The sequence below is a fragment of the Xenopus tropicalis genome, chromosome 4, assembly GCF_000004195.4.
Source record: "Xenopus tropicalis strain Nigerian chromosome 4, UCB_Xtro_10.0, whole genome shotgun sequence".
In the NCBI taxonomy this organism is placed as follows: Eukaryota; Metazoa; Chordata; class Amphibia; order Anura; family Pipidae; genus Xenopus; species Xenopus tropicalis.
In genome coordinates, this window is record NC_030680.2 from 47841665 (window position 1) to 47866337 (window position 24673).

The 24673-nt window shown below is 42.3% G+C and overlaps 1 protein-coding gene across 2 annotated transcripts in view; it reads right to left on the reverse strand.

The window, feature by feature from the left end:
• LOC105945483 (cytochrome P450 2J6) overlaps window positions 1-24673 on the reverse strand; it is a 70110-nt gene that overhangs the window by 32481 nt on the left and 12956 nt on the right. For both annotated transcript variants that reach the window (XM_031900742.1, XM_031900741.1), the window contains exons 4-5: window positions 15653-15813; window positions 1714-1887 (exon numbers count right to left, since the gene is read on the reverse strand). In XM_031900742.1, coding sequence (XP_031756602.1) covers window positions 1714-1887; window positions 15653-15813 — 335 coding nt within the window. The remainder of the gene's footprint in view (window positions 1-1713; window positions 1888-15652; window positions 15814-24673) is intronic.

The following is a 24673-nucleotide window of genomic DNA, read 5'->3' on the forward strand; positions in this document are numbered from 1 at the left end:
ACTCCCCCTCCCTTCAGAATCTCCTTGTCTGCCTGGCGTGGTGCACATGCCCAGTTCCAAGCCATTTTAATGAGCATGCTCACTTGAGATGGATCTCTTCTCTACACAGCAGACGATTGAACCCTTTAACCACGCCCACAGTCAATCCTCCAATGAGCCGATTGCATAGGCAGTTGCTATACTAACTCTGCCTTTGTAAACAAGAGCTCTCTGCTTCCTCTCTTGGAACACGTTCTTCTGACTGCAGGCAGGAAAGTTTAACCTTTTCACCGCTGAATCTGATCTGCAGGTATTTTATAAGTGAGTCTTGTAAGCTTAAACAGTGTTTGCTGAAATACTTAAGCAATCTACACTGCATTCCTGTTCAATTTTATTGTTGTTTAATGCCCTAACAGTTTCATTTTAAGGAAAAAGCTGTCTGTACAGCATTGTTTAAAAAAGCAGAAGCTTGAAAAAAAAAAAAATCCTTGAAGAGGTCAGGTGCGCGCTCTCAATGACGTCACCCGGCAAAATGGCCGCCGGGTGACACGCAAAAGGGAGCAGAAATGAATGCCATGGTGCAGGCTGTAGGAGATTGAGGGAGCGGCACTTATGCGGTTTAAGTTGGGGTAAGGCGCCCTATCCATTAGAAGTGAAATTAAAATTAGGGTTGACATCTCTTATATTTATGTGAGGCTGTAAAGGCCTGGCCAAAATAAGATTTGTACTCTGTTGTCTCATTCACTCTAGTGGGCTTCAATGAGACAAGACGTTGGAAATTATATTAATTCATGTGCAGTTTGCCAACACTCTAAACCATTTCAGGGGGAGGCTGCAGTATTTTGTACACTGGAGAGGTTACGGTCCTGAAGAAAGATCTTGGGTTCCTGCCTCTGATGTCAGGGCTGATCGCCCTTATCCAACAATTTTATGCCAGGTTACCAGAGAAGCCTAGGGTCCAGCAGCCCCCTCTTAAAGGACGGGGGTAATATAACAATACCTGGTGGTCTAGTGGGGCAGCGGGGATGCCCACCGCTTCCTTCTTGTGCGCGTGGAAAGTGCATGCATCGTTTAAATTTGGCGCGACGTGCAACATCATTGCGCACAACGTGAAATTCAAATATTTAAAGGCGCCTGCACATATTTTCGTTGCCTAACTCCGGTTCTGTTTCCTTGTTCCTGGGTGTAATTATTCTGATTGTCCTTTCGTGTTTTGACTTTTGCCTGACCTCTGACTTTGCTGATTGTGTCTGAAGTGACCCTTTGCCTGATATTTCAATTCAGTACCTCGTTGCTAGCATGTTTTTGACCTCGGCCTGTTTTTCGACTTAGTTTGCACTCCCAGACTCTGTTTTTACACTTAGGTTCCCTAGCCTGCTCAGAACTCTTCCTTGATAATTTCACATAAGTCCTGCCAGCACCCGAGTAGCAGAAGGCTCCTCCTGAAGCGAAAGGTGGCTGTTATAAGCTGAGCTCTGACTGGGATCTTGGCTTTTGTTCTGAGTTTGGGATACTCTGCGTGACACAAACTTTATGAACACTCCATAAATCACAACTAAGGGCCATTTAATTTTAGGGACCCAGACAATTTTTAAAATGGGGATATAAATTGCTTTTGTAGTATTTTTTTGACAATACCCAACATTTTATCTAAATTGCAGGGAAGCATACTGACATAGGTTCTAAAAACAGGTTTGTAGCCCACATAAAAACTTCCGATTACATATACTATACCTTTTTAAGCTCCTCCAAGTAGCAATCTATATAATCTCGTGGTTCCCCAGGTAGCAAAGTTTCCTTATGCTCCTCTACCACCTTACCCAGGAATGCAAAAACAACGTCTACGTTTTGGAATATCTTCTTGTGTGGTAGAGGAAGAAATTGGATGAAGCCAAATGCATTGTACAGCTAAAAGAGAGAAAACAAAGTTTTAAGAACAAAAAACACTATGGGGCAATCACTTAGTGATACCTATAACAGCTAAGTACTTTTTATATGAATGTCACCAAAAATGGTAGTAGCATGTGATTCATATGTGCAGGTTTGATGCTCTGAGGTCATGATCAATTGTGTCTAGAGGCGGGCGGCGGGCCATATTCACCACTAGTCCATCTGCCCAGTACAAGCCCGCAACTCATGTTTTTATATAATATAATAAATTAATATTGTTTTGAACCTCTATAAGTTTCTGGCTGCACAGCGAGTGTGGGAGCTGCTAAGCGAGTGTTGCATGTAATATAAAGTGTTGCATGTAAATTAAGTGTTTAGTAAGCGTTAAAAACAAAAAGGCATTTGAAACTAAAAAGGCACTATACAAGGGATTGCACTCGGGAGACTGTAAGCACCCAGTCGCAATATGAGTTGCAGTATGATTGCTGGTGTTACTCAGTGTGTATCTTGTCGAATGTATGTGGTCCTGGAGCAGCAGTTCCATGCAGCATTTACTTGTGAGAGATGCAGGTGGGTTTTCCTCTTGGAATCTGAGGTGCAGAATCTAAGGGGGGAACTGGCAGCCCTGAGGGCAGCTGCAAACATGGGGGAGAACAGGAGGCTCACTGAGCAACCACTGGCAGGGGCCGGTGTAGTGGGGGGTGGAGAAGGGACAGTGGAGGTTAATGAGGGATACTAATTTGTGACAGTAAAGAGGGGAAGTAGGGGACGCAGGGGTAGGGGGGCTGGTTCACTGCTTGTACAAACCAATAGATTTGCCGCTTTAGGTGAAGATGCTGGGGAAGACAGCTCTGAGCTGGCATGTATGGAGCGGGCTGACTCTCAGAGCACCCTGGGAGCCGGCACCTCTAATACTGGTGGGGGGAGTAGTGCTAGGAAGGGAAGGCAGGCTATAGTTGTAGGGGATTCAATTATTAGAAAGGTGGATAGGGTAATTTGTCGCAAAGACCCTACATGCCGAACTGTGTGTTGCTTGCCTGGTGCTAGGGTTCGGCATGTGGTGGAACGAGTGGACAAATTTTTGGGAGGGGCTGGGGAAGACCCAGCGGTCTTGGTACACATAGGTACCAATGACAAAGTTAGAGGAGGGGGGGAAGTCCTCAAAAACGATTTTAAAAAGCTAGGCAAGAAGTTGAGGGCGAGGACTTCCAAGGTAATTTTCTCAGAGATATTACCTGTGCCACGAGCAACGTTAAGAAGGCAGCGGGAGCTTAGGGAGATTAATGCGTGGCTGAGAGATTGGTGCAGGGAGGAGGGCTTTGGGTTTCTCGAGAACTGGGCTGATTTCGGCTACAGGCTCTTTGCCAGGGATGGGCTGCACCTCAATGATGATGGGGCAGCTGCTTTGGGGGAAAAGATGGCTAGAGGGCTGGAGGAGATTTTAAACTAGGAGTGGAGGGGGAGGGTGCAGCGGGAAATTCTGTGGTAGACAGGATAGATGAGGTAGCGGGCATAGCAAGGGAAAATGGGGGAGGAGACTTGCTTCGGGATACTGATAATGGCAGGGAGGCCCTTAAGTTATTTACATGTCATTCTCACACTGGTACCAGTATTAAATGTATGTTTACCAATGCAAGGAGTCTGACTGGTAAAATGGGAGAGCTGGTGGTACTGGCGTTGGAGCGGAAATATGATGTGATTGGTGTTGCTGAAACTTGGTTGAATGAGTCTCATGACTGGGCTGTTTATATTGGGGGTTATACATTGTTTCGGAGGGACAGGGGCAATAGAAAAGGAGGAGGGGTGTGTCTGTTCGTTAAGCAGGAACTAAAAGCAAATATTAAAGAGGAAGTGATGGTGGGAACAGAGGGAGCTGAATCCTTATGGGTTGAGCTTCTCACAGATAGTAAAGAAGCTACCAAACTAATTGTAGGCGTATGCTATAGACCCCCTAATGTAAGCGAAGAGGAGGAGGCCCAGCTCCTGTTGTAAATAGAAAAGGCTGCTAGTTTGGGGCAAGTGATAATAATGGGGGATTTTAATTATCCTGATATTGACTGGAGCCATAGTACTGCCAGGACAGTAACTGGGAACAAGTTTATAAACTTGCTGCATGACAACTTTATGTCACAGGTTGTTGAGGAGCCAACCAGGAACCATGCTATATCTAGTGATCTCTAATGACCCAGAACGTATAGCAAATGTGCAAGTGGTTGAACCCCTGGGTAATAGTGACCATAATGTTATTTCATTTGATGTTTGGTGCAGGAAACAAATTTACACGGGGGCAACAAAGACAATGAATTTTAGGAAGGCAAATTTTAGCTCCTTAAGGGCAGCGCTTCAGGGCAAAGATTGGGGCATTATGTTTTCTGATAAAAACACAGAGCAGAAATGGTTGTCATTTAAAATGATATTAAATCATTACTGTTCTCAGTTTATTCCATTAATAAGAAAAAGTAGAAGTGTTAAGAATCACCCTATGTGGCTTAACTCTGAGGTAAAGAAGTTAATAGGGAGAAAAAGGAAAGCTTTTAAGAAATATAAGTCAGAGGGGACAGTAGCTGCGTTTAATGAATATAAACACTGTAACAAGTGTTGTAAAACAGCAATCCGGAAGGCAAAGATAGAAAATGAGGAGCGCATTGCGGCCGAGGCCAAGACTAACCCCAAAAAGTTTTTTAAGTATATTAATAGTAAAAAGATGCAGGTTGAGGGTGTGGCCCCATTGAGTTATAGTAACAATAGGGTTACAGCGGATACAGAAAAGGCAGATGTGCTTAACCAGTTCTTTTCTTCTGTGTATACAGTAGAGGAGCCAGTGGGCCAAGTCCCACCCAATAGCTGCACTGTTGCCTCAGCTCCAACTTCACAGTGGTTGGCACAGGATATGGTGCTTAAAGGGTTACACACGATAAATGTAAACAAGGCACCTGGGCCAGATGGAATACACCCTCAGGTACTGAGAGAGCTAGGGTCAGAATTACAGTGGCCCTTGTTTCTGATATTCTCAGACTCCCTTTCATCAGGTATGGTACTTCCTATATTTAAAAAGGGAGTAAGATCTCAGCCTGGCAATTATAGGCCTGTAAGTTTGACATCCGTGGTGGGCAAGTTATTTGAAAGCTTGTTAAGGGATAACATACAAAATTATGTAGTGGAGAATGCCATTATGAGCTGTAATCAGCATGGCTTTATGAAGGACAGGTCATGTCAGACCAATTTAATTGCTTTTTATGATGAGGTAAGTAAGAAGCTGGACAGTGGGGATGCAGTAGGTATAATCTATTTGGATTTTGCCAAAGCATTTGATACAGTTCCCCACAAACGACTGCTTTCTAAACTAAGGTCTATTGGTCTTAGTGAAGTCGTTTGCACATGGATTGAAAACTGGCTACAGGATCGGGTACAGAGGGTGGTTGTTAATGGTACGTTCTCTACTTGGAATAAGGTTCTCAGTGGGGTCCCTCAGGGTTCTGTACTGGGTCCACTTTTGTTTAACTTGTTCATAAATGACTTGGGGGAGGGTATTATGAGTAATGTATCAGTGTTTGCAGATGACACAAAACTCTGCAGACCAGTCAATTCTATCCAGGATATGACATCCCTGCAGCAGGATTTTGACCAACTGGCAATATGGGCAGCTAAGTGGCAGATGAGATTTAATGTAAGGTCATGCACCTGGGATGTAAAAATATGCTAGCCCCGTATACCCTTAATGGGACTGCACTAGGCAAATCAATAATGGAGAAGGACCTTGGAGTCCTTGTAGATAATAAACTTGGCTGTAGCAAGCAATGCCAGGCAGCAGCTGCAAGGGCAAACAAGGTTTTGAGCTGTATTAAAAGGGGTATAGATTCACGGGAGGAGGGGGTTATTCTTCCCCTTTACAGAGCGCTGGTAAGGCCCCATCTAGAATATGCTGTTCAGTTTTGGTCTCCAGTGCTCAAACGGGACATTATTGAGTTAGAGAGGGTCCAGAGAAAGGCAACAAAGCTGGTAAAGGGTATGGAAAGTCTCAGTTATGAAGAAAGACTGGCCAAGTTGGGTCTGTTTACACTGGAGAAGAGGCGCTTAACCCTTTAAGTGCCAGCCGAATTCGTCATTTCGGTTCCCCCCAGTGCCAGACGTTTTTTAAGCATTTTGTACTCATTCACTTTAACAATGTTTTTTGGTAGGAAAACCTCCACGAAACTAGGGAAATTATATATCGTTTTTTTCGTCACTAATTGGGCTTCGACATACATACCAAATTTTATAACTTTTCTGGAGATATGATGTGTATTTTGGGTGAAATATGTAAAAAAAAAATAAAATTATGAAAAATTTCTGTATATTTTGAGGTTTTTTTCCATAGAAAAGTTAATTTTACTCACTTTTTTTTATTGTTTGTAAAAGCCCTGATACTCCCAATTCCAACGATACCAAATATGTGGTGGTACCCCACAGTTCCTGTCCAGAAGTAACCCCCAAACTAAAGCAATACTTAGTACAATATCACACCAGAACAAAGCAGAAAAGCGCTTGTAACAGTTAATGCAGCATAACTTATATGTAAATCTAAAATATCCCCTCATGTTTGGTATCTTTAGAAACTACAGACCTTCAGGTTTCTAGGTGCAATGTAGTTTTCACTCAAAAGCCAAATACCTTTTGTCAGTGCATTGTGAAATTTGGAACTTTTTATGACATTTTTTTTTTTTTCTAAAACGTAAACTTGGACGCATGATCAAATGTGGATTTGACAAAAAAAAATCTCATAAAAATTTTCTAACAAAGGCATATTTGAAAGACAAACTTCTCCTGAATAAAATGATGCCCCATATGTATGGGTGCACATAAAGACATGGGCACCAAACACTCCAAAGCAGGGGCAATGCACAAGGGCAATTACAGCTAAAAATGTGGGGGCTGCGCTCTATGTGCACTTCCTGCAGTTTTTCAGTGTTAACCCCCCCTACCTGTGAAATAACCCCCACAAACTATATATTTCTGAAAAGTGCACACCTTCAGCTATTCAGAGACACCACTCTTCTCTTTCTACATGGAAAATTGTGGCCGCAGTCCCTTGCAGAAGTAAGCGCTTTGGTCAGAAATCAAGGAAAAACCAGATAAAAAACCTAGATTTCTCCCCAAAATCTCCATGGCAACTACCAAAAACTTACTAAACATCGATCTGCAAGTTCCCCTGAATAAAACGATACCCCATATGTATGGGTGCACATAAAGACGTGGCCACCAAATGCCCCAAAACAGGGGCAATGCATAAGGGCAATTTCTGTTGAAATTTTGGGGGCTGCGCTCTATGTGCACTACCTGCAGTTTTTCAGTGTTAACCCCCCCTACCTGTGAGATAACCCCCACAATCTATATATTTCCGAAAAGTGCACACCTTCAGCTATTCAGAGACACCACTCTTCTCTTTCTACATGGAAAATTGTGGCCGCAGTCCCTTGCAGAAGTTAGCGCTTTGGTCAGAAATCAAGGAAAAACTAGATACAAACCTAGATTTCTCCCCAAAATCTCCATGGCAACTACCAAAAACTTACTAACCATCAATCTGCAAGTTCCCCTGAATAAAACGATACCCCATATGTATGAGTGCACATAAAGACGTGGCCACCAAATGCCCCAAAACAGGGGCAATGCATAAGGGCAATTTCAGTTGAAATTTTGGAGGCTGCGCTCTATGTGCACTACCTGCAGTTTTTCAGTGATAACCCCCCCTACCTGTGAGATAACCCCCACAATCTATATATTTACGAAAAGTGCACACCTTCAGCTATTCAGAGACACCATTCTTCTCTTTCTACATGGAAAATTGTGGCCGCAGTCCCTTGCAGAAGTCAGCGCTTTGGTCAGAAATAAAGGAAAAACCAGATACAACCCTAGGATTTCTCCCCAAAATCTCCATGGCAACTACCAAAAACTTACTAAACCTCAATCTGCAAGTTCCCCTGAATAAAACGATACCCCATATGTATGGGTGCACATAAAGACGTGGCCACCAAATGCCCCAAAACAGGGGCAATGCATAAGGGCAATTTCAGTTGAAATTTTGGGGGCTGCGCTCTATGTGCACTACCTGCAGTTTTTCAGTGTTAACCCCCCCTACCTGTGAGATAACCCCCACAATCTATATATTTCCGAAAAGTGCACACCTTCAGCTATTCAGAGACACCACTCTTCTCTTTCTACATGGACAATTGTGGCCGCAGTCCCTTGCAGAAGTCAGCGCTTTGGTCAGAAATCAAGGAAAAACCAGATAAAAACCTAGATTTCTCCCCAAAATCTCCATGGCAACTACCAAAAACTTACTAAACATCAATCTGCAAGTTCCCCTGAATAAAACGATACCCCATATGTATGGGTGCACATAAAGACGTGGCCACCAAATGCCCCAAAACAGGGGCAATGCATAAGGGCAATTTCAGTTGAAATTTTGGGGGCTGCGCTCTATGTGCACTACCTGCAGTTTTTCAGTGTTAACCCCCCCTACCTGTGAGATAACCCCCACAATCTATATATTTACGAAAAGTGCACACCTTCAGCTATTCAGAGACACCACTCTTCTCTTTCTACATGGAAAATTGTGGCCGCAGTCCCTTGCAGAAGTTAGCGCTTTGGTCAGAAATCAAGGAAAAACTAGATACAAACCTAGATTTCTCCCCAAAATCTCCATGGCAACTACCAAAAACTTACTAACCATCAATCTGCAAGTTCCCCTGAATAAAACGATACCCCATATGTATGGGTGCACATAAAGACGTGGCCACCAAATGCCCCAAAACAGGGGCAATGCATAAGGGCAATTTCAGTTGAAATTTTGGAGGCTGCGCTCTATGTGCACTACCTGCAGTTTTTCAGTGATAACCCCCCCTACCTGTGAGATAACCCCCACAATCTATATATTTACGAAAAGTGCACACCTTCAGCTATTCAGAGACACCATTCTTCTCTTTCTACATGGAAAATTGTGGCCGCAGTCCCTTGCAGAAGTCAGCGCTTTGGTCAGAAATCAAGGAAAAACCAGATACAACCCTAGATTTTGGTCAGAAATCAAGGAAAAACCAGATAAAAATCTAGATTTCTCCCCAAAATCTCCATGGCAACTACCAAAAACTTACTAAACCTCAATCTGTAAGTTCCCCTGAATAAAACGATACCCCATATGTATGGGTGCACATAAAGACGTGGCCACCAAATGCCCCAAAACAGGGGCAATGCATAAGGGCAATTTCAGTTGAAATTTTGGGGGCTGCGCTCTATGTGCACTACCTGCAGTTTTTCATTGATAACCCCCCCTACCTGTGAGATAACCCCCACAATCTATATATTTCCGAAAAGTGCACACCTTCAGCTATTCAGAGACACCACTCTTCTCTTTCTACATGGACAATTGTGGCCGCAGTCCCTTGCAGAAGTCAGCGCTTTGGTCAGAAATCAAGGAAAAACCAGATAAAAACCTAGATTTCTCCCCAAAATCTCCATGGCAACTACCAAAAACTTACTAAACCTCAATCTGCAAGTTCCCCTGAATAAAACGATACCCCATATGTATGGGTACACATAAAGACGTGGCCACCAAATGCCCCCAAACAGGGGCAATGCATAAGGGGGGGCTGTGCTCTATCTGCAGTTATTTAGTCTAAACACCCCCATACCTGTGAAATAACCCCCACAAACTATATATTTCTGAAAAGTGCACACCTTCAGCTATTCAGAGACGCCACTCTCCTCTTTCTACATGGAAAATTGTGGCCGCAGTGCCTTGCAGAAGGCAGCGCTTTGGTCAGAAATCAAGGAAAAACCAGATACAACCCTAGATTTTGGTCAGAAATCAAGGAAAAACCAGATAAAAACCTAGATTTCTCCCCAAAATCTCCATGGCAACTACCAAAAACTTACTAAACCTCAATCTGCAAGTTCCCCTGAATAAAACGATACCCCATATGTATGGGTACACATAAAGACGTGGCCACCAAATGCCCCCAAACAGGGGCAATGCATAAGGGGGGGCTGTGCTCTATGTGCTCTACCTGCAGTTATTTAGTCTAAACACCCCCATACCTGTGAAATAACCCCCGCAAACTATATATTTCTGAAAAGTGCACACCTTCAGCTATTCAGAGACGCCACTCTCCTCTTTCTACATGGAAAATTGTGGCCGCAGTGCCTTGCAGAAGTCAGCGCTTTAGTCAGAAATCAAGGAAAAACCAGATACAAACCTAGATTTCTCCCCAAAATCTCCATGGCAACTACCAAAAACTTACTAAACCTCAATCTGCAAGTTCCCCTGAATAAAACGATACCCCATATGTATGGGTACACATAAAGACGTGGCCACCAAATGCCCCCAAACCGGGGCAATGCATAAGGGGGGGCTGTGCTCTATGTGCTCTACCTGCAGTTATTTAGTCTAAACACCCCCATACCTGTGAAATAACCCCCGCAAACTATATATTTCTGAAAAGTGCACACCTTCAGCTATTCAGAGACGCCACTCTCCTCTTTCTACATGAAAAATTGTGGCCGCAGTCCCTTGCAGAAGTCAGCGCTTTGGTCAGAAATCAAGGAAAAACCAGATAAAAAAACCTAGATTTGTCCCCAAAATCTCCATGGCAACTACCAAAAACTTACTAAACCTCAATTTGCAAGTTCCCCTGAATAAAACGATACCCCATATGTATGGGTGCACGTAAAGACGTGGCCACCAAATGCCCCAAAACAGGGGCAATGCATAAGGGCAATTTCAGTTGAAATTTTGGGGGCTGCGCTCTATGTGCACTACCTGCAGTTTTTCAGTGTTAACCACCCCTACCTGTGAGATAACCCCCACAATCTATATATTTACGAAAAGTGCACACCTTCAGCTATTCAGAGACACCACTCTTCTCTTTCTACATGGAAAATTGTGGCCGCAGTCCCTTGCAGAAGTCAGCGCTTTGGTCAGAAATCAAGGAAAAACCAGATACAACCCTAGATTTTGGTCAGAAATCAAGGAAAAACCAGATAAAAACCTAGATTTCTCCCCAAAATCTCCATGGCAACTACCAAAAACTTACTAAACCTCAATCTGCAAGTTCCCCTGAATAAAACGATACCCCATATGTATGGGTACACATAAAGACGTGGCCACCAAATGCCCCCAAACAGGGGCAATGCATAAGGGGGGGCTGTGCTCTATGTGCTCTACCTGCAGTTATTTAGTCTAAACACCCCCATACCTGTGAAATAACCCCCGCAAACTATATATTTCTGAAAAGTGCACACCTTCAGCTATTCAGAGACGCCACTCTCCTCTTTCTACATGGAAAATTGTGGCCGCAGTCCCTTGCAGAAGTCAGCGCTTTGGTCAGAAATCAAGGAAAAACCAGATACAACCCTAGATTTTGGTCAGAAATCAAGGAAAAACCAGATACAAACCTAGATTTCTCCCCAAAATCTCCATGGCAACTACCAAAAACTTACTAAACCTCAATCTGCAAGTTCCCCTGAATAAAACGATACCCCATATGTATGGGTACACATAAAGACGTGGCCACCAAATGCCCCCAAACCGGGGCAATGCATAAGGGGGGGCTGTGCTCTATCTGCAGTTATTTAGTCTAAACACCCCCATACCTGTGAAATAACCCCCGCAAACTATATATTTCTGAAAAGTGCACACCTTCAGCTATTCAGAGACGCCACTCTCCTCTTTCTACATGAAAAATCGTGGCCCCAGTCCCTTGCAGAAGTCAGCGCTTTGGTCAGAAATCAAGGAAAAACCAGATAAAAAACCTAGATTTCTCCCCAAAATCTCCATGGCAACTACCAAAAACTTACTAAACCTCAATTTGCAAGTTCCCCTGAATAAAACGATACCCCATATGTATGGGTGCACATAAAGACGTGGCCACCAAATGCCCCAAAACAGGGGCAATGCATAAGGGCAATTTCAGTTGAAATTTTGGGGGCTGCGCTCTATGTGCACTACCTGCAGTTTTTCAGTGTTAACCCTCCCTACCTGTGAGATAACCCCCACAATCTATATATTTACGAAAAGTGCACACCTTCAGCTATTCAGAGACACCATTCTTCTCTTTCTACATGGAAAATTGTGGCCGCAGTCCCTTGCAGAAGTCAGCGCTTTGGTCAGAAATCAAGGAAAAACCAGATAAAAAACCTAGATTTCTCCCCAAAATCTCCATGGCAACTACCAAAAACTTACTAACCATCAATCTGCAAGTTCCCCTGAATAAAACGATACCTATGTCTGGTTGCGCATAAGTACATGGCCACCAAACCTGAAAATGCATAATATTGGGGCTGCACTCTATGCACCCCTTTTTTTTTGCCTGCACCCGAATGAATGGAATACGCTCGGGTGCAGGCACATGTAGCCGATATACGCATGAAAACGCGTGAGAATGCAAAGTCTCGCGTTTTCATGCGTATATCGGCTACATGTGCCTGCACCCGAGCGTATCCCATTCATTCGGGTGCAGGCACAAGTAGCAAGCGTAGGGCTGAATTTTCGGCAATCGTTTTTCCACTTGCTGAAAAAATCAGCCCTACGCCATGTGTGGCATCAGCCTAACCCTTGGCAATAGAAACTACCAGAACAATCTTAGCACCTCTGGACCTTTCTAGAACAACTGAAATCAAATGAAGTTAAAATGGAATAAAACCACTAAAAGCAATCAAAGAACAATAGTTGCAATGAAATCGGTGGTCAGAGCCCTGGATCCACCAATGTCACTGCAAAAGCAACCTTTTAGGGGCACTAAACACACAAAGAACAATGCAAAGATAAAACACCATAAAATCAGTAAAATCCAATAAAACCACCTAAACCAACAGAAGAACAATAATTGCAATGAAATCGGTGGTCAGAGCCCTGGATCCACCAACGTCACTGCAAATTCAGCACCCAATAGCAATAAAAAAGTTACAGTGCAATAGAATAATTCAAAAACAGAAATCAATTATGAAAATGCCAAAAAAACACTAAAATGCAACCAAATAAATCAGATAATTATTGAGCAAGATCAGAAATAAAGTTTTAGTAAAAAAAAAAGACTGCCAAAGAAAGCAAAGAAAGAAAGAAAAGAAAAGAAAGAAAGAAAAAAAAAAAAAAAAAAAAAAAAAGTGTAAGTGTAAGTGTGTGTGTAAGTGTCTGTGTGTGCTTGGGAAAGTTGTAAATAAGTGTGTATGTGTACAAAAGTGTAATAATGACAAAGATAGAAGAAAAAATTGAAAAAAAAAAAAAAAAAATTTTTAGACAGTTGAGATAGAAATAAGCAAAATAAACAGTGGTAGAGAGTTGTAGTTCAGCTTACCCAAGGCAGGCAGGCGATCAGAGGCGATCAGGGGCGATAAATCCAGCAGGAAGGCAGCAGGGGAGCTCCATCCGGTCCAACGTGCGCAGCAGGAGTGAGGGAGCCGACAGTAGGCGGCGACTTTTAAAGGGACAGCAGTGGACACGTCATCAATGCGTGTCCACTGCTGTCATTGGCTGGAGCGACGATCGGTGCGGGTGGGCGACCGGATCGGTGAGTATGTCCTTATTCGCTCGTTGCCTAGGGGGTTGTGAAGGCTTTACAAGCGCTGCGCTGCTTTAAAAGCGAGCGCAGCGCTTGTAAACCCGACAGTGCCATTGGACGTAGATTCTACGTCCCATGGCACTTTGGTCCCTTGGTACCTGGGACGTAGAATCTACGTCCCTTGGCACTTAAAGGGTTAAGAGGTGAAATGATAACTATGTATAAATATATAAGGGGATCATATAATAACCTTTCTAATGTTTTATTTACCAGTAGGTCCTTCCAACGGACACGAGGGCACCCACTCCGTTTAGAAGAAGGGAGGTTCCATTTAAATATTCGGAAAGGATTTTTTACTGTGAGAGCTGTGAAGTTGTGGAATTCCCTCCCCGAATTAGTTGTACTGGCTGATACATTATATAACTTTAAGAAGGGGCTGGATGGATTCTTAGCAAGTGAGGGAATACAGGGTTATGGGAGATAGCTCTTAGTACAAGTTGATCCAGGGACTAGTCCGATTGCCATCTTGGAGTCAGGAAGGAATTTTTTCCCCTCTGCGGCAAATTAGAGAGGCTTCAGATGGAGTTTTTTGCCTTCCTCTGGATCAACTTGTAGTTAGGCAGGTTATATATAGGCATTATGGTTGAACGTGATGGACGTATGTCTTTTTTCAACCCAACTTACTATGTTACTATGTTACTAATATAATATACTAAATTATAATAAAATAAATTATAATATAATAATATAAAATATATATATATATATATTTAATTTATAAATATATACATTATATATTTATTATAAAATATATATTTTTTTATATATATATTTTATATTTAATTTATAAATATCCTCTGGCAATAAAAAATTTTTTGTTTTGTATAAGTCCTGTGAGTGCGACTTCCGTGATTTTTCCTTTTCCTTGCACACTTCTTTCTGAACTTTGCACCCAGGCAACATTAACTATCGGTTTCGTGAGTGCCGGCAGACTCCATTTGATATATATATATATATTATATAATATATTTATTTATTATATAAATTATATATTTTATATTTAAAAAAAAAATGTAAATGTAAAAAATGTAATCAAATACCAGGCACTTAAAAAATCCCCATATGATCAAAAACAGAATAATTATCAAACATCTAGACTCATGATAATACATAAACTAGGAAGGACATATCCCATATATATCAATGTAGTAAGCCACATGGCAAAGCTCATAGTGAAATATAATTTTAAAACACATATGAGTCAATCTATCAAGACACATGACAAAGTCACATGTCATGTCTAAAAATTGAGATGATAAATATCACCATTAACTTTAATACTCATAAACATTAACTATTACATACTAATAGGGAAAATAAGTTACCCACCCAAAGTTCACATTATAACTTTGGGTGGGTAACTTATTTTCCCTAAAGTCCCTGTGTGTGCGGCTCATTGTCTTGCTATACACATGGTTATTGCAAGCACCCGGGGCATTTGATTATTATTAGGGTGTGCTCTGTTCTTTTCTGTATATATATATATATATATATATATATATATATATATATTTTATATATAATTTTTTAAATATAAAATATATAATTTATATAATATAAAATATGTTTTATATATAAAAACATAATATAAAATTATTATATTATATATAATATAATTATTTATTATATGTTTTATATATGTCTTATATAGTCACACTTGTCCTGCCCTCTCTGATGACATCTGATAATGGACAGGCGTGGATATGTAAATCAAAACTGCACAGTGGACCAGGACATGTTATTAGGGTAAGCAAATCTTCAACTCATTTACTAGTAAAAGTCAAGTCTGAAAATTACCTCTCCAATAAGTGCCAGCACTTATTGGAGAGGTAATTTTCAGACCTGACTTTTACTGGACTACGTTTTCAGTTTTGAAGGCTGGCCAGTCTTCCCCATGGCTTTTAGAACCCCATCCATATAGTGTGAATTAATTAGGCTGCCTCTAACTTACACAGAATTTTATTTTAGCATAGAGACAGAAGCAGATATGTTTTCAAAGATGGTTTTTAAAGAAGGTTTTTTAAATGACCTATCCCATTCCAGTATAAACCAATATTACTAATTAAGCATAATATTCATTTTCTAAAGATTTTTTTATAGCGGGGACACCTTTTATTCTTTATTTTTTAAGCAATAGGTAAATCCACTTTATATTCCTGCTATATTTTATGTGTTTGTATCAATGGGTTTCTTACCTGAGCCCAAAATCCAGTTGCCAACTTCATGTTTTCATGGACAAGGTTAAGTATATTTTGAAAGGAAGTGTCATTGTAGTCATAGCGTCTCCCAAACACAATGGAACAGATAATGTTGGACACAGCATTCTCAAGGACAAAGTGCGGATCAAATAAGACATCTAAAGAACAATGAGCCATGCTTAGTACCCTATTCTGAATTTAAAACTGAATGAAAACAAAGAAAACTAAGAAGAAGAATTAGTATTTTACTTCCTTACCATAATTATTAAAGGTTTACAGTATCTTGATCTTATGCAATACTATATTTTACTTATTTAACCCTTCATTTTCTAAAATGTCCAAACCTCTAATTTACATAGTTACATAGGGTTGAAAAAAGGCCAGAGTCCATTAAGTTCAACCCATCCAAGTAAACCCAGTACACACAACCCACACCTACCAATCTATACACTCACATACATAAACTATATATACAACCACTAATACTAACTGTAGATATTAGTATCACAATAGCCTTGGATATTCTGATTGTTCAAGAACTCATCCAGGCCCCTCTTAAAGGCATTAACAGAATCTGCCATTACCACATCTCTAGGAAGGGCATTCCACAACCTCACTGTCCTCACCGTGAAAAACCACCTACGCTGCTTCAAATGGAAACTCCGTTCCTCTAATCTAAAGGGGTGACGTCTGGTGCGTTGATTGTTTTTATGGGAAAAAAGAACATCCCCCATCTGCCTATAATCCCCTCTAATGTACTAATACAGAGCAATCATGTCCCCTAGCAAGCGCCTCTTTTTCAGAGAAAACAACCCCAACCTTGACAGTCTAACCTCATAGTTTAAATCTTCCATCCCCTTTACCAGTTTAGTTGCACGTCTCTGCACTCTCTCCAGCTCATTAATATCCTTCTTAAGGACTGGAGCCCAAAACTGCACTGCATACTCAAGGTGAGGCCTTACCAGGGACCTATAAAGGGGCGAAATTATGTTCTCATCCCTTGAGTCAATGCCCTTTTTTATACAAGATAGCAGTTTATTTGCTTTAGTAGCCAGAGAATGACACTGCCTGGAATTAGACAACTTGTTATCTACAAAAACCCCTAGATCCTTCTCCATTAATGATACCTCCAACAAACTACCATTCAGTAGATAGTTCGCGTTTATATTATTTCTACCAAAATGCATAACTTTACACTTATCAACATTGAACTTCATTTTCCAGTTTGCTGCCCAGTTTTCCAATTTTGTCAAATCGCTCTGCAAAGTGGCAGCATCCTGCATGGAACTTATAGTTTTGCACAATTTAGTGTCATCAGCAAAAATAGAAACTTTCTATGCCCACCTCCAGGTCATTAATAAACAAGTTAAAAAGCAAAGGACCAAGGACTGACCCCTGCAGTACTCCACTAACCACACTGGTCCAATTAGAAAATGTTCCATTTACCACCACTCTTTGTACTCTATCCTTCAGCCAGTTCTCTATCCAATTACAAATATTATGTTCTAGGTCAATATTCCTCAATTTGATCATTAACCTTCTGTGAGGTACTGTATCAAACGCTTTAGCAAAGTCCAAGTAGATGACATCAACTGCCATTCCAGCATCGAGGTTCCTGCTCACCTCCTCATAAAAGGCGACTAAATTAGTCTGGCAAGATCTGTTACGCATAAAACCATGCTGGCACAAACTTATAGTATTGTGAACTGCAATGTATTCAAGTACCCTATCCCTTATTACCCCTTCCAAAAGTTTTCCTACTACTGATGTTAGACTAACAGGCCTATAGTTTTCAGGCTGAGAACGGGATCCCTTTTTAAATAACGGCACCATATTAGCAATTCGCCAGTCTCTCAGCACCATGCCAGACCTCAACGAATCATGAAAAATTAAGTGAAGAGGCTTGGCAATCACAGTGCTCAGCTCATTTAATACCCTGGGATGAATCCCATCCGGTCCTGGACCTTTGTTTACCTTTACATGTTCAAGTCTCTTTTGAATTTCCTCCCGAGTGACCCATGCATCAGTAGCTAAATTACTAGAACTGGGCATATTAAAAGGGAAGCCTTCATTAGCTGGCTTCTCAGATACAGACAGATGAAAAATAAGAGTTCAAAATTTCAGCTTTTTCCCCATTCTCATCAACCAACTTACCCCCCCGTGATAATAAGGTTCCCACCCCTTCTTGCTTCATTTTTTGACAATTCACATAATTAAAAAATAATTTAGGATTCTTTTTACTCCTAGCTGCAATATCCCTTTCCATCTCTATTTTAGCTTGCCTGATAGCTTTTTTGCATGCTTTATTTGCTTCCTTGTACCTGATGAAAGTTTATGCTGTCCCAGCTAACTTGAATGCTTTAAAAGCATGTTTTTTCTTACCAACCTCAACACTAACACTTTTATTCAGCCATACAGGTTTTGCTTTGCGATGCCTTTCCTTGCTTACAAGGGGAATATACTGTTGTGTATACCTGCAAAGCAATGTTTTAAAGATGTTCCATTTTCCTTCTGTGTTTAACCCTATGAAAAGCCTTTCCCAGTTGACACATTGCAGAGATGCCCTTATACTGGCAAAGTCTGCACGTCTAAAATCGAGCGTTTTAGTTACTCCCTTATAGAGCTGTCTCTGTAGCATTATCTCAAAGGAGACCATGTTGTGATCACTGTTCCCCAAATGCTCACCCACACAAATGTTAGAGATGAGTTCAGTATTATTAGATATTACCAGGTCCAATTTAACATGGTTAAGTTGTTCTTAAACCATAACAAGTGCTGATAAGTAGCTCTTATGAACTTTTCTATTAGTCTTTCATTATTATATAGTTATTATTATCAGGCCCGGTGTCACGATTATGCCACTTCAGACGCACATGACTTTTGGCGTGGCTGTCTAGAGGGTCCCCTGCTCAGTCTCACAAACCTGGCACATAGGTCAGACTAGCGTCACAGCACCCCAAAGTCCAGCCCACACACCCAAACTTATACACAACTTGCTGCCACTAGAGCTGGGCGGTATGACCAAAAATTTATATCACGGTATTTTTCAAAATTATATCGGTGTCACAGTATTTGACGGTATTTTTTTTTAGGTATGCAGCTGTTCACAAAGAGATGTTCTCCACCCTGACTGGGGCATGTAATATCAGCATTATAAAGCATTTACAGAAGAAAGAGCTGCTGATGCTGCAGCCAATACTATGGAAACAAGAAGAGCATCTCTGGTCCCCACAGGGCTCTATGTTAAAGCATAGTGCAGCAAGAACAGTCGCACAGCACAGCCAGCAGCAGCAGCTTTCCCCACTAATCTCTATGCTGACTGGGCCTCGCTGTGTCTGCCAGAGGATGTGGTTGAAGACGCTGCGCTAGAACTGCGATTTCCCTCCTACAATGCTGCAGCCAGGGGGATGGTGTAGGAACAGACACATCCATCTCTAGCGATGGTGCCTCAGCCTTTGGCTGCTGGCGGAAGCAGAGAGATGCAGAAGCGCAGGTAGAAGAGCCCAATGCCTGGTATATCATGCCTGGTGCCAGTCCCTCAGCCATTAGCCATGCCACACCACCATTAACACAAAGAGCTACGTCCGCACCTGCTCGGTTCCCACAGTCCCCCGATATAGTCACTCTCCCTAATATTTTTGCCGCCAGTCGCAGTCGCTCTCTCCCCCTCACTGCTGACCTCGAGTCACCTGTGCGCTCATTTCTTCCCCTTCTGCCCAAAGACGGGCGGAGACAGGCCCTTTTATAAAGTTGCGCCCGTGCGTACTGACGTCACGTACGCACGGGGCGCAACCCCGATCTACACCGGTATGGGGGTATTTAAAAAATTAATATCAGTTTTTTTTTTAAAAAACGGTATTCGGTATATGGTGGTATACCGCCCAGCACTAGCTGCCACCACTCTCATACTTCTTACACTGGTGATGAGAGATGCCAAGCTCACTGGTAGAGAAAGGGTTAATGTAAGGAACTGACACACTCTCCTTACCAGCAGTCAAAGGGTTAATCAGCATACAGCATGCAGAGGACTAAGGTACACAACAGTTAAGAAATTTAGCTGGCACAACAGGTATGGTGCAAGCGGGGCTTAGCCCCTGCGTGTTTATTCCAGACAGCAGACAGCTGGCTAAATTTCTTATTGGACTTTATTGGGAGCGCCGACTCTCTGGGCCGTGCACCAAGTACTAAGCATTGGAGGAGGTAAGGGTGTGCTGGTGGAACTTTTTCTTTTATTACACAACACAGTTATACACTCGGAGGGTAGGTACATTTTAGAGCATCAAGGACAAATTATTAAATTTTATATTTAATACTAGAAAGGGAAGTTTGAGAACAAACTTCATGTTGGGTTGAAAAACATGAAGTCACTGAATGGGCTCCACCCACTTTCTCTAACCTTGGACCACAGTTATATAGTAAAAATCACTGTGCAAAGTTTGGGGACCCTAGTTTTAATAGTGTCTGAATGGCAGCAACTTAAATTTCCCCACTGAAAGTCAACAACATCTGATTGGCGGTTGGTGGCTCCACCCCCTTTTTCTAACCTGGAACTGCAGTTACCCAGTGACTAAAGTTTAGGGACCCTAGGATTAATAGTTAAAGAACGGCAGCAGTTAAAATTTAAAACAATAAAAGTCAATAGGTGAATTGTGATTGGTGGTTGGTGGGTGTGCCCACTTTTTCTAACTTTGAGTCGAAGTCACCCAGTGACAAACAGCGGGCACACTGGCATAGTGTGAGAATGACAGCATTTTAAATTTAAACCAATAAAATTCAATGGATGAAATCTGATTGGCTGTTAGTGGCCCAACCCACTTTTCCTGTTTTCGAACTGCTGTCCCCCGGTGACCAATAAAAATTATGAGACTGACAGCATTTTACACTTCACCACTGAAAGTAAATAGGTGAAATGTGATTGGCTGTTGGTGGCTCCACCCACTTTTTCTAACTTTGACCCGCAAATACCCAGTGACTAAGTTTGGAAAGTTTAACAACCCAGGAATTAATACTTAAATAATGGAAGCAGTTTAAATATAAACCAATGAAATTTAGTGGGTGGAAATAGATTGGCTCTTGGTGGCTCCACCCACTTGTTCTAACCCTGAATATGTAGTCATCCAGTGACTGACTGTGCAAAGTTTGGGAACCCTGACATAAATAGTGCGAGAAAGGCAGCATTTTAAATTTAAGCAAAAAAAATATTCAATAGGTGAAGTCTGATTGGCTGTTGGTGGCTCCACCCACTTTTTAAAACATAAAAAGGCAGTCCTCTAGTGACCCTGGTGTTAATACTGTGAGTGCAAAGTTTGGGAACTCTGGCATCAAACCAATAAAAATCAACAGGTGAAATTTGATTGGCTGTTGGTGGCTCCGCCCACTTTTCAAAACTAAACCTGCAGTCTCCTAGTGACCAAGTGTAAAAAGTTTGGGGACCCTGGGGTTGTTACTGTGAGAATGGCAGCAGGCTGAATTTCCACCAAATCAATAGGTAAAATCTGATTGGCTGTTCACAGCTCCACCCACTTTTGGGTATCCAGCAATCATCATATTTTCATTCAGGCTGACCCCATGACTGTGTGATTCAAGTTTGGGGAGTGTAGCTTCAAAGCTGTAAGTTAGGCAGCAGTTTCAATTTCCCCATTAAAGTCAATGGGTGAAATGTGATTGGCTGTTGTTGGCCCCTCCCAATTTGGGGTCATCCAACAAATGTTGCTGTTTCATTCGGTGCGACCCCATTATTATGTTATTCAAGTTTGGGGGTGTAGCTTCAAAGCTGTAAGTGTGGCAGCAGTTTGAAAATCTTCCCTGTCAAAGTCAATGGGAAAATTGGGGTGTTCAGAGCGGCGCCACAAAAAGACAGGGGGCCGGAAAGAAGAAGAAAGAAGGAAGAAGAAAGAAGATAGAAGAAAGAAGAAGAAGCTAAAGTCGAAGCTAAAGTCGAAGAACCGTATGTTGGGGTTTTTAACCCAACATAATTAAACATATAATCAGGTTTTGGTACCTCTAGTATAAATGGTATGGGTTCTGGGACAATAAATGCGAGTTTGGGTTATGGTGTGACCTCCACATCACCTATGATGGGTCCTGATGCAAAAATCTAAGTCACCCCCATGTGGGCTTTCACTCCCCCACATGGCATGGTTCTTATCAGCCAGGGATTAGAGCTGGAAATTCCAGGTTGTGAGGCCTTTACACATGGCTGGTTCCATGGGGCTGGTAGCATGTAAAGTGTGCGCATACCATACATATATAACCAAATAAAAACACCAGACACCGGAGCTTTTGGTGGAGAAAGGCCGCAGCTGTTTTATTAACAAAAACCGTGAAAAACATTTTCATAACTTTTCTAAAATTAGAAGAGAAAAGAAGTACCCCAGCCAGCCTCTGCTCAAACCCAGCAGGTTGCCTTGAATGAAATAAATTGATTATTTCTTAGCCCCTGCCAAAAAGCCCAGGGCTTACCTCCACAGCTGCGACAGTACACCTTTACTTCTCTTTTTTTTTATAGGGTGGGTGGGTGGGAACATCCTGACCTGCTTGACAGGGGGGAAGCACTTCTGCGCAAAGCTGACCAGCACCCCTTTATATATATGCAGCCCACATGCCACAAACAGTCAGTTGCTGGGCAAGAAACATCTGCCCGCCAATGCCTACCTGTTGTGCAGCCAATCACATCTGTACACAGCTGTGTAACTTGCCAGATGTCTCCCATAATGCACTGCTTCCACAACTACGCAGAATGACCTCATCTGAACTCAAGCCAGCTTAAGTTAAAGCAAAGACAACACTATAAACTAAGGCTTACACCCGTGCACTGCCCCATGTACTTGGGGGGCCAATAGGCCCCCAAGTTGCAGACCCTAGGGACCAGAGGCCTGTTGTATATCTGTTTCTGGCACATTAGGGAAGATTTTGGGACACCTTGGCCTGCTTCATTAACCCTTACAGGCCTATATCCTGACACCCGGATTTGTGGCAAAGCGACAAAGGCCTGGGCCTAGGGCGGCACAAACTTTGGGGCGCCCCACCGTAGCGGAATTTTAAAATTTTCCTCCCATACGGAGCAATGGGGACCTCTCCCCATTACTCTGTATGGGAGTTTTAACTTTCACGGGGGGGGCGGGGTTTCACTTGTTCGCGTATTCGCGCGCGGGGGGGGGGGGGCAGAATGGTGGTGGCCTCGGGATGCCCTCATTAGAAATCCGGCGCTGATTATTAGAGTTTTTGAAATACTTGCCTTCTTCTTCTGACACTTTAAACCTTCCAAAAGGGGGTCACAGACCACTGCTGCTTATAAGTATTCTTTACTAACTTTATCAAAACCATTGTGTTTTTTTTAACTGTTGGGTTTTATTTTTTTTCATAAGTAATTGTTGTTTTTGGAGCTAATTTACAAAGTTTGTGGGATCCATAGGCTTAACAGCAGGTTACATTCCTTTGTAATTACCCTCAGCTTGAGGAGGGTGGGGTTTGATTAGTTGACCTTTACAGACTGCATAAATAGAACCACAGGCACTCCAGTGGAGCTTGCTCTGGTGGTAGGTGCTCTGTAAGTGATTGCTCTTTAAGTGGGGGCTCTGTAAGTGGAGTTATAAACTCAGGAGTTAGTGGGGGCTCTGTAAGTGGAGTTATAAACTCAGGAGTTAGTGGGGGCTCTGTAAGTGGAGTTATAAACTCAGGGAGTTAAACACTAAGGGAGTTAAAAACAAGGTAAAAAAAGGTATTTACTACAAGTCCTTACACCTATTTTTGTTTAACTGTTCTTGTAACTGGGAGTATGAGTGGTAGCAACATTGAAGGTCTGACACAGTGCACAGCCTGCCACATGTATGCAGTTGTGGAACAACAGTTCCAAAGTGCATACCTCTGTTGTGGATGTGAGCAAATTGCCACTTTAGAGGCTCGCGTTAGAGCACTAGAGGAACGTTGCAACACTGCGTTCAATCGACAATCTTGAGAGGGGTCTCTTGCTAACTGAACAAGAACTAGTGGGGTCAGATAGTAGGGGGGGAGGGCAGCAGCAAAAGGATGATAGGGCAGTAAGCTGGGTGACAGTTAGAAAATCTAGTGTGGGGAAAAGGAAAAGGGAGGCTGCTCCAGGGTTTGCGCATCCCAACAGATTTGCCAGATTGTGTGAAGAAGATGAGAGTGTGAACTCTGGATTGGCGGTTCTAGGTGAGGCTGATCTCTCTAACAGCCGGGAGACCAGTTTCTCTAGTAGTGGTGGGGAGGAGAGCAGAGCTAGGCCTAAACAGATGGTGGTTATAGGGGATTCGATCATTAGGAAAGTGGACAGGGTAATCTGTCAAGCGGATCGCTTCAACCGGACAGTTTGCTGTCTTCCTGGTGCCAGGGTTCGGCATGTGGTTGATCGGGTTGACACATTATTGGGAGGGGCTGGGCATGACCCGGCTGTCTTGGTACATATCGGTACTAACGACAAAATGAACGGTAGGTGGGGGACTTTAAAGAGTGAGTTCAGGGATCTAGGCTCTAAGATTAGGCAAAGGTCCTCCAATGTCATTTTTTCGGAAATTTTGCCGGTGCCACGTGCAAGTTTAGGGAGACAGCGGGAGCTTAGGGAGCTAAATGCGTGGCTAAAGTCTTGGTGTAGGAAGGAAGGGTTTGGGTTCCTAGAGCACTGGGAAAGGCTTTTCATGGGGTTAGACACAGAAGGAAAATGGAACATCTTTAAAACATTGCTTTGTAGGTATACACAACAGTATATCCCCCTTGTAAGCAAGGAGAGGCATCGCAAAGCAAAACCTTTATGGCTGAATAAAAGTGTTATTGTAGAGGTTGATAAGAAAAAACGTGCTTTTAGGGCATTCAAGTTAGCTGGGACAGCAGAAACTTTCATCAGGTACAAGGAAGCAAATAAAGCATGCAAAAAAGCTATCAAGCAAGCTAAAATAGAAATGGAAAGGGATATTGCAGCTAGAAGTAAAAAGAATCCTAAATTATTTTTTCATTATGTGAATAGTAAAAAAATGAAGCAAGAAGGGGTGGGAACTTTAT